This window comes from Hippopotamus amphibius, chromosome 3 (assembly GCF_030028045.1).
Source record: "Hippopotamus amphibius kiboko isolate mHipAmp2 chromosome 3, mHipAmp2.hap2, whole genome shotgun sequence".
Classification (NCBI taxonomy): domain Eukaryota; kingdom Metazoa; phylum Chordata; class Mammalia; order Artiodactyla; family Hippopotamidae; genus Hippopotamus; species Hippopotamus amphibius.
The window spans coordinates 69,029,480-69,039,755 of NC_080188.1; the positions used below are offsets into that span (position 1 = coordinate 69,029,480).

At 38.6% G+C, this 10,276-nt stretch overlaps 1 protein-coding gene across 1 annotated transcript; it reads right to left on the reverse strand.

Annotated features, from left to right (window-relative positions):
• Positions 1-5,840: 5,840 nt before the first annotated feature.
• On the reverse strand, positions 5,841-10,053 carry DDIT4L (DNA damage inducible transcript 4 like). Its single transcript, XM_057725499.1, has 3 exons — positions 9,889-10,053; positions 9,440-9,579; positions 5,841-7,548 (listed from the first exon to the last, which is right to left on the reverse strand). Exons 2-3 carry the CDS (start codon positions 9,528-9,530, stop codon positions 7,058-7,060), a joined length of 582 nt encoding a protein of 193 aa, XP_057581482.1. The 5' UTR covers positions 9,531-9,579; positions 9,889-10,053; the 3' UTR covers positions 5,841-7,057.
• Positions 10,054-10,276: the final 223 nt, after the last annotated feature.

Genomic DNA, 10,276 nt, shown 5'->3' on the forward strand with positions numbered 1-10,276 from the left:
AAGACTTTTTTAATATTTGCAAATCATTAACTAATATTATTATGTAAATAACTTGACCTAATTATCAATTCTGGAAATAAGATCAAAACTTAGTTATCCAGATGGTCAAGTTCCTCAGCAGCCTTTTTCAAATAGCCTGCATTCTTCAGCATGCTCTGTCATAATTTTTCGCATATTGTGTGTTCAGGCAATAAATATCATTTTATATTATTCTCTGCAGAAGTAAACGTGTCACAAGATTAATAATGTGTAGCCCATGGCTAAATGATTTTTGCATTTTATGCTGTTTTTCATTATTTATTCTGTGGTTGCCCTCTATGGTGAGAATAATTGAGTGCTGGCTATAAAAATTGTTGCAGTTTGCTCAAAGTATTTATACTAGGAAAAATCAGCGGCTCAAATAAATCCTCAGATTTTTATGTCTATTCGAGCTGGTTTGTGAATATTTACTTGTGGTAAGTGTAGAAAATTCTTGAGTAGAGATATACTTTGAACTTTGCTTAAATTTTTAAACTGCCCATAGCCTTTAAAGATTTTTAAATATTTTATTTGCTATTAAGTACAAAAAGAGATGTATAAAATACATGTAAAGCGTAAGGAGTCAGGATTCAACAATATATGCACGCCTACCTCCACATTTAAAAACTAGATCACTACTATCACCTTTGATGTTTCTGTGAGCCCCTCATTATTTCTACCTATTTTCCTGTCCCCTTAGATGTATCCCCCCTCCTGGAATTTGTGCTTATAAATCTCTGGATTTTTAAAAATAAACTACATGGATTGGTATCTCTAAATATTTTAGTTTTCTGTGTTTTTAATCATTAAATAAACATTAAAAATAGCCTATTTATTCTTCTATGGCTTCTTTTTTGCATTCCATATTGTAGCCTAAAGATTCATCCAGGTCCTTTATAATTTAAATTCCATTCATTGTCACTGTTGTTTAGCATTCCATTTATGACTATAGCACAATTCATTTATCCATTCTACAGCTGACGGACATTTGTGTTTTTTCCACACTATTCTAAACAACGCGATGCTGAACTGTCAGTCTCCTGGCACATGGGTGCAAGAGTCCAAGGCAGTAGTCTTAAAACTGGAAATTAGTACAGGGGTAAACAGATGTTTTCCCTGAGGTATGTGCAGCACACAGTTTTAGGGGAACCCATTTGCAAGCCCTTTGCTTCTATGTATACTCTTTCCTAAAATTGATCTCCCTGAGAACTTACCTGAGATGCAAGTCTGGCTTGCTCACTTCCCCTATAACAATCCTCTTCCCTCGCTTCACAGAAGACATGCCTCTCACTCTTGGCCCACTATTGCTTTCTTCAAGGGTATAATAACCTCTGGGGTACCAAACAATAGGACTGTTTGAACTATTGTTCTAGGATAGTATAGAGAAAGCTAACCATTTGAATGTCTGGTGTTATGATTGAAATTGTGTACCCCCCAAATGCATATGTTGAAGTCGTAACGCCCTGTACCTCAGCATAAGTAGCTCAAATATTGATTACAAATTGGTATTGTAATAGGCAAATTTTCTGTATTCCTACTTATTGATACTAATATATTTTCTCAGAGCTTACATCTACAGAGACAAAACATAGGAAATGATGCTTAATCCTCTAATTCTAGCAAAAACAATATGTATAAATTAATTCACTACTTTCAAAGAATCATTTCACTTGTGAATCAAAACCACGAGATACCACCTCACACCTGTCAGAATGGCTATCTTCAAAAAGAACACACATAGCGAATGTTGATAAGGACGTGGTGACGAGTGTTTCCACTTCGTACACTGTGGGTGGGAATGTAAATTGGTGTATCCACTGTGGAAAACAGGATAGAAGTTTCTCAAAAAAATTAAAATAAGACTATCATATGACCTAGTAGTTCCACTCCTGGGTAGATATCCAAACAAAAATGAGAACATTGATTTGAAAAGATACAAGATATAGGCACCCTAATGCTCATAGCAGCATTATTTACAATTGCCAAGATATGGAAGCAACCTAAGTGTCCGTCAACAGATGAATGGATAACAAAGATGTGATATATATATCTAGAAATCCAACGATAGGGAACACTTAGGCTAATTATGATAACTCAACTAGATGGAATATTAGTCATCAAAAATGAACATTATATAATGATCATTCATTGTAACAAGAAAAATGTTTATAATAAAAGACAGCACAAAAACTGAATAAAAATTCCAAGTTCAAGGTGAAAAAAAAGAATCATTTCACTGAGAGATAATATTATTATATTTTGCTTAGTAGAATTTAGATAATTCAAAAGCATATTTAATGTTGTTTTCATTATTGTGTACTATTATTTACAAAATTAACTTGAAAAATTAACATTTAAAGACCTGTGATCACAGGAAATTTAAAAAATTGTAATTTAAATTTACAGTCTTGTTTTTATCATGAGAAGAAATAATAATAAAAGACTTTCAAGTCTAAAATATATGAAGGTAAAATTCAGTTTGAAAAGTAGACTTTAAGAAGACACAGGAAAAAAGAAAAAAGTAACACTGAAAAATTTTATTCTGTCGAAGTACCTAATTTAGTATTTTCTAAATAGTCGCTGGTGAGTTTTAAATTACTGTGCTATTTACATTTCATTGGAAACATTTAACAAGGTGATGTAATCGTTTCATTTACAAAGATCATATTCACCACATGCCGAACATACATTATTTGCAAAACTTTTTAAACTTAGGGTGAAAATTTGGGATGGCAATTAAAAAAATACGGCAGAGAGTGTACCTTTACAAAATTCTTCTGCATGTGCACCAAGCAAAAAAGTTTGAAGAGCAGTGCTAATTTCATAAACTATGCTTTTCTTCAACTTTACAAAATAATGCCAAGGATGCACAGATACACATATTGGCATGTTGAAATAAGTTGCTTTTTTTTTTTTCTGTATCCTCACCAGGATTTGGAATTTTCAGATTTTAACACCACTCTCCTGCCTCCCTCCCCTACTTTAATCAATATGGATGTGTATACATTGGTGTCTCATTGTGCTTTTAATTTGGATTTCCCTGCTTAATAATTAGATTGAGCATCTTTTTGTATTTTTATCACTCTATGGGTTTCCTTTTCTGTAGAGGGCCTATTCAAGTTTTGCCCATATTTTTTTCCTTTGAGTAGTTTGTGTTTTTCTAGTTGCTTTGAAATAATTCTTAACATATTCTGGTTAGTAATTCTTTTTCAGTTATATGTATAGAAGATACTTTCAGTTCATGATTTGTATTTTTATTCTTTATAGCGTTATGTGATATACAAGAAGTTTGAGTGATTTCTTTGCATCTTAAGAAATCTTTTTCTACTTCAAAATCATAAAAATTATATTGTCATCTAAAAGTTTCCCTTTCATATTTAATTATTCAATCAACCTGGAATTGATTACTGCATTCAATTTCATTTTTTTCATGTAAACAATTATTATAGCTCCAATTATTGGAAAGCACCATCATTTATTTGCTCATTGATCTAAAGTGCCAACCCTGCTATAAATCAGCTTTCCGTATACATATGTATAGGTCTGTGTCTGGGCTCTCTAATGTTTCACAGACTAACTTGTCACTCTATATGTAGCAGAAACTATGTTTTCAGTTCATCAAGCCAATTTCCTTCTGGGCACACTGTGCTACCATATTTCCCGGCCCCTCTTATAATTGAATGTGGCCATATGACTGAGTTCTTTCTATAGGGGATGTAGACAGAAGTCATGTACATCACTTCCACACTTAGCTCTCAAGTTTCCCATGCGATCCTTCACAGTCTCTCTCATCTCTTGCCTGTGGCAGGTGTGGGAGACCCAATGGAGTACTGTGAGTCTGCAGTCAACGGCAGAGTCTAGGCAGGAGTCTGGGGTTCTGAAAATCCGCACGATCCTCCTCCCAGCTCATCACCGTGTATCTCTCCCTCCTCATCTGCCACCAATGTGTCTTGGACTTTTTTTTTTTAATCATCACTTGTTTAAACCAATATAGATAATTGAGACCTGAGTGCAACAGACTTAAGACTTTTATACTTGTATATCCTTCTACTATGCACGTGGGAAAACTGTGAATAGTGCAACATGATGCTGACTCCATGAGGATATAGATCACATCACTGGCAAAATAGAATCAGGATATTGAATCCATTACTTAAAAATTATACTATCTTTCTAGTAATAAGAGGAAAATAAGATATCTGATCTTTCAGGAGGCCATCACACACTCTAGCTAACAGTTTATTCCCCATTGAGATAGGGGACAGATCACACACCTTGTTTTAGAGGTACATGAGATAGTAACCAGGTCAACTGCAAAAGATAGGTGTGAAGGTGCCAGGATTGAAATGCATGTTTTTAAAAATATTTGGAAGGTTTTTTATTTTAAGCACAGCTCTGCTCCAATGAACGGTGAATGCTGTCAATAGTTGCATTCAATTTTTATTCCATCTGAAAATAAATCACATTAGGAATTTTTTCTTTGAATTTAAGGGCAAACATTTGTGGCATCCTTTTTACAGTCCTTTGGTGATGTGGATACAATGTCTGTGCTGCCTCGTGCATTTGGAGGCAGCATGGTGAGCACAGCTCCTGGAGTCGCCTTGGTTTCATATTCTGGCTCTCCTGCAAAACTTGGTGACTTTGGGCAAGTTACTTAACCTCTCTGTGTCTGGTCATTTACCCATAAAATGGAGATGATAGTGGTCTCATTTCATAGGGCTGTTATGAGGAGTAAATGAGATGGTTTAAGTAAAGCACCTAGAACAGTGCCTAGACGAAGCAAGTCTTATTAAATGTGGGTTAGGTAGTGTGAGAAATCTGAGCTAATGACATAAATTTGAGGAGACAGAAAAGTTACGTGGACAAGATTAAAAATTCAAATTAATGAATAATTGTGGAATTAGAAAGATATGTTGCTCTAATAGAATATTCTGGTAAAAATTAAAATGTATACTGATTTTACAATCTGATGTATTTGCATTTGGCCATTAGGAAAACTACAGAAAAAGCCTTTACACAATGAGGTTTTTTCCAAAGGCAGCTGCCAAAGGGGCTCAAATTATTAGTATCTTCCAGTGAAAAGTATTACTGTATTGGAAAAATTATGACGCAAATGACTCTTTATTGATACATAAGCACATGCAGTATACAATTGGAATATTATAATGAAGGGAACAAATAGCTTTTGTCAAAAAGGAGATAAATAATTTTTCTGTCACCTTCCCTCAAATACTGTCAAATATATTTTAGGGTGAGCATTGCATAAACTCAGAAAAGATAACGAGGACAAGAGGATTAAAAATATATGATGCTTTATTGTCAAAAATAGACAAACTTTAATTTCCTTTAACAGGAATATTAATTTAAGAGTCTCTATAAGTCATCACTATTTTGTGAGTATAAAAGACAAGAGAGTCAAAGACAACTGTTAGTGGGAAAAGGACAACAGTTCTACATCCATCCCAGAGACGCCTCGCCCACAGAATCACAGTGACCTTCAGAGCCCTAGACAATAATAGACCTGCAAAACAAGCTCGACTTATCCTGGCCCAGTTCTGTAAGATTGGCTTTGTGGTATCTTTCCAAGCATTTGAAGAGTTCAATTTGTTAGAACACTTGCTGATTTGAATAGTGAAATTTTAGGTCATTTATGGGATCAGGAACAGGATCACACCTACTTTTGAATCCCACCAGGATGAAGCCATGGTCCCTACAACCTTGACCTCAGGTATATAAAGTGGTGCTAATAGCCTGGGCAGGAGACCTGAATAAGTTCCTTATCCATGACCTGCAGCAAGGACGTGAAGGCCTTCCTGGATGAATATTATAATGTGGAGGTTATGTTCTCTCATTAACATAAAAAAAGGTAAAGATCTAGCTAGTTGGAACAAGAGAAAAATAAGACTTTTATTGTTTTCTAGGAACCAAGAATGAAGAAAGCTGGTTGTGTGCACTGGTTACCTAGATCATGATTTTCATTCTCTAGTCTGAACTATAAACCAGATATCCATAGCCAAAGGAGACTCTGTAAATAGGCCCATCTTAATAATTAAAAGTGGTAGTGTGCAGCTATCTCCTTCGAAGATTTGGGTTAAGGAGAGTTCCTTCAGTTCCCAGGAGAGGCCAAGGATGAGATAACACTGACATGGTGAGATGGTTCATCTGAGATTAAGCATATGTAAAAGCAAAAGAAGCTACATTATCAAGTGAATGAGAAAGGAATTGGAACTCACTTCCCATCCTTGTACACATTCACCATTCACTCAACGGAAGAGTAATAAACTACATGCAAAAAAAATCAGCATTTTCCATTTTTCTAGTTTAAAGATAAAATTCAATACTTAAGAACTGGAAAAACTAAGCTTATATTGTACCATAACGTTATTTAAAACAATACTGTGGTTACTAAATGGTAGCTCGAGCTTTTGCCACTTCTTTGAAACAGAAGAGCAGAGGGGATGCAAAGAAACAGAGAAATATGTAACTCTGTTCTCACTATGACATTCCTTATTCACTTTTGCATGGGGTTAAGTTTTCATTAAGCTCACCCTCTTAATTCTATCCTCCTGTATAAGAACGCTTCAGATTTGAGTAGGGGCAGGAAATAGGTGGTATGGGCTTTTGGAAAGATTCTGTGATTGAAAGGATCACTCTGCAAACTTCCAGAAAGAAAGCCATATGAAAATCAGATGAGGCAAAGTGGGTTTATATAGTCTATTAGCAAGACTAGCTGGAAAACTTGTGGAGTCAAAAAACTAAAGTGGATTGCTTCTTTTCCTTCCTTATTCCATTCTATTCCATTCCATTTTGTAAAAGCTGTGATAAATGCAGACCATGTACTCTCTCGCAGATCATTTCTTAAAAGCCCCCAAATAAGCCCTTCAGCTGGGGTGGCTGTGAATATGAAACAGAAGGAAGATGAACTCAGTTTGGGTTTTCTTGCAGAGAGCAGGCAGGGCAAACTACAATGACTTTGACTGAGCGGCTGTGAAGTTTTATTACCGAATCATAAAAAAGGACCCTTTCAAGTGCTTCCCTTTCAGCACTCTTCAATGACTGTTGTGCCAATCAAGGAGTAAAGCTTTTTCTTAACAAGTCGGAATCCTGAGCTCAGGATCAGAGTTCGCCTGAGGCCAGAGGAGAAGCGACCTCGACTAAAGAAAAAATCCCTGAAGCTGGTCCAAGAGCAGTTCTCCTGCTTAAACACAAGGGTAAGCTCAAAGGTGGGCACCACGCTAGAATCACACACAATCCTATCCAGCTTTTTACATACATTTTCAATTTCCAAGTTCACGTGAATAACACAGCCCCGCAGGCCACAGGGCTCGGTGGAGGAAAGCCGCAGGACGTCTTGAGCAATCCTCTGGGTCAGTTTCTCAGGAACAAGGACTTTTGAGCAACCGAGTTTGGTGTGCTTTGATTTGGACAGACAGTTCTCCAGCATTTTAACCAAACTTTGGCAAGTCGTCTCCTCAAATATCACCTCGTTAAGGTTGGGTTCAGGGACAACATAATCCCAGTAGTCAAAATCTGTGGAAAATGAAAGTTTAAGATATAAAAAAAAAAAAAAAAATCCAGGACAAGGAAAAGCACACTGAGATATAGCACCATTGTTTATTTCTATCTGTCACAGCTACTTGTTCTAATATTTGTTTGTGTCAGCTGATCTCCCTTTGCTGTTAACATGCTGGGTAATAAAGCAAATCATTTGACCTGAGACTGAAAGTTCACCTGTGAAATAAAGGTTTTGATAAACAAGGTGGGTAGGCTATAACCATTTTTAAATACATTTATATGTGTACACACACACACACACAATCTTAAAGGCTACGCATCACAAGTCTACTTATAGTTATCTTAGGACACTAGTGATTTTCTTTTCTTTCTTTCTCCTTGATTTGCTTATGAGGGTTTTCTAATTTTCTTTTACAGAGACTATGATTAGTTCTGGAATAAAAATGTTGACTAAGGATTATTACCTTCTAACTCTAAGAATACATTCATTTATAATTGTAAAAAACAGATTTTTTGCCACTGTTCTTTAGTGATGAACTTAAAATGAACTTTGATGAGCTATATTAAACATCAATTAAATTTATGTTTTCTTTATAAGTCTTTACTGGAATGACCTGTAGGTCCCAATTTTAGCTTCAACCTCTTCGATTAAAAATTGCCCAAAGAGAAGACCTCTGAGGTTCACAAGGATATTTATAACTGGCTGGGTAGTTTCTCGTAGCCAAGCAAAACAAAATAGTCCTAGGAAAACAAAATTAGATTTGCTCAAAGGAAAAGAGATAGCTCTGCATTTGGTCACCTACCTTCCAAATTAATCCTACCACTTGGCAGGATGCCTTACCACACACAGTCACTGGAGCAGGGCACACAGGCAGATGCCCTGTGGGCTCCCAGCCCTAGGTGTACTGCACTTCATTGGCTACTGTGTTTTCCTCTCTCCACATCATGTATTCACTTAGATCATTGTTTTTTGGGGTTTTGGGGTTTTTTTTTTTTTTTAAACTAAATGAAACAAATGCACTCCAAATTATAAGGCTCCATATTTTATCTATATTGAAAACAGAGAATTTTAGGGCTTTGGCCTATAAAATTAGATCATCAACCACTTTGCCTTCTAAATGAGGAAGGCCCAAAGATCTTAAGCAATTGGCCTATGCCCACAGCTCCTTGGTGGCAGAGCAGTGTGTTAATTTAGAAACTGCTGTTTAAAACTGCAAATGACAATATGTCCAGCATCACTGCTGTTTTAAAGGTTCCTTCTGGCATTAAAAATGAAATAATGGCTATATGCACAAATAGAATACTACTTAGCAACAAAAAGGAACACATCCTGATAGAAGCAACAGCATGGAATGGATCTCAAAATCATTAGGCTGTGGGAAAGAAACCCGATACAAAAAGTACATATTACATGATCCATTGCGTGCAACCCTAGAGGTAAAAGTAATCTATAGGGATGAAAAGCAGATCAGTGTTTCCCTGGGGACAGGGGAGAGGTAGAGTGTGGAATTGATGGCAAATGGGTACATGGGACTTTGGGGACAGAGAGGATGGTAATGGTGACACAGGTGAATACATTTGTTAAAACACACACAATTGTACACCTAAAATTCCCCATAACTTCACAACAATTTAGGGTAGGGACCTGCATAGTTTTTAAAGCCAAAGAGTCTATTTAGCTGCAGACTAGATGGATGCAGCCTTTAGGATTTTATTTTTTGCTTCTTTTGTTTCCTCACTATCATGGACAGAAGATGCTAAAAATTTGGAAAGGAGTCTCTTTGAGATGGATTTTGTGGCACTTCCAACATTCAAGGAGGGAGTGGATACTGCATGCCCGCCAATCCCATCTATCCAGGGGCTGCGACCTTTGGAGGGAAGAGAGGCAAGCGCTTAGGAAACTCACCATTTAGTAGGCTCCCCGGGTGGAAGCCACGGTCCAGCAACTCTGAAATGCTGGCCGGGTTCTTACTGCTCAAACTGCCAGTTGCAACCATGGTCAACGGCTCTGTTTCCCTCGCGGGGCGGAACGGCCTTTCCGGGGCGCTAGAAAAAGGAGGCAAGAAGGACAGATTTGCAAAAGCAAGCAAGACGTACAGAGGCTCCTAAAATGCCCAGCGTCCCCGGAGCGAACAAGCCGAAGCATTCATTTTCCAAAGGGGAGGAACCGGCCTCGGCAACCCGGGTTCACAAACCTCCGGGAACGGAGACGCCAACTAACAGCCACAACCTGAAACTAATTCCAAGTTAGCAAAACTTGGAGCCGACTTGCCCTGCGGGAGCTCACCCCCGCGCCCGGAGCAGCAGAACCACCCCCATCACCGGCCCTCCCACCCAGGCCGCCCCCTGCCTCACTTGCTGGGAGTTCGCGGGGGCCGACGATCTTGCGGGCCTAGCTGCGGGTAAACCGAGGCAGGCACCGTCCTCAGGAGCGCCCTCGCTCGGGGACTCGGTGACCTGCGGACCCAAGCGGCGATCGGCACCCCGCTCGCCCCCAGCCCACCCGGCCCCGGCTCCACCGAGCAGCATCGCAGCTGGGGCTGTGAGCCCTTTATAGGCCCAGCCTCCTTACCCGGCCCCGGCCCGCCCACCTGCGCCGCCCCGCCCCGGCCCCGCGCCCCGCCTCTCCAGGGTCCGGTTGCATCCCAACCCCTGCACTTCGACAGCCCTAGATGAGCCGCTGCGAGTTGAGGATAAGTTTGCCGTAGGGTTGACACCTGCTGTTTCTTGGGTGGGCCACGGG

Bases quoted from the DNA above. Each gene is read 5' to 3' on its own strand.
- DDIT4L (XM_057725499.1), bottom strand. From the start codon at position 9,530: ATGGTTGCAACTGGCAGTTTGAGCAGTAAGAACCCGGCCAGCATTTCA. The intron at 7,549-9,439 runs GTGAGTTTCCTA...CATTTTCCACAG, and splicing joins CCCGGGGAGCCTACTAAATG to ATTTTGACTACTGGGATTAT.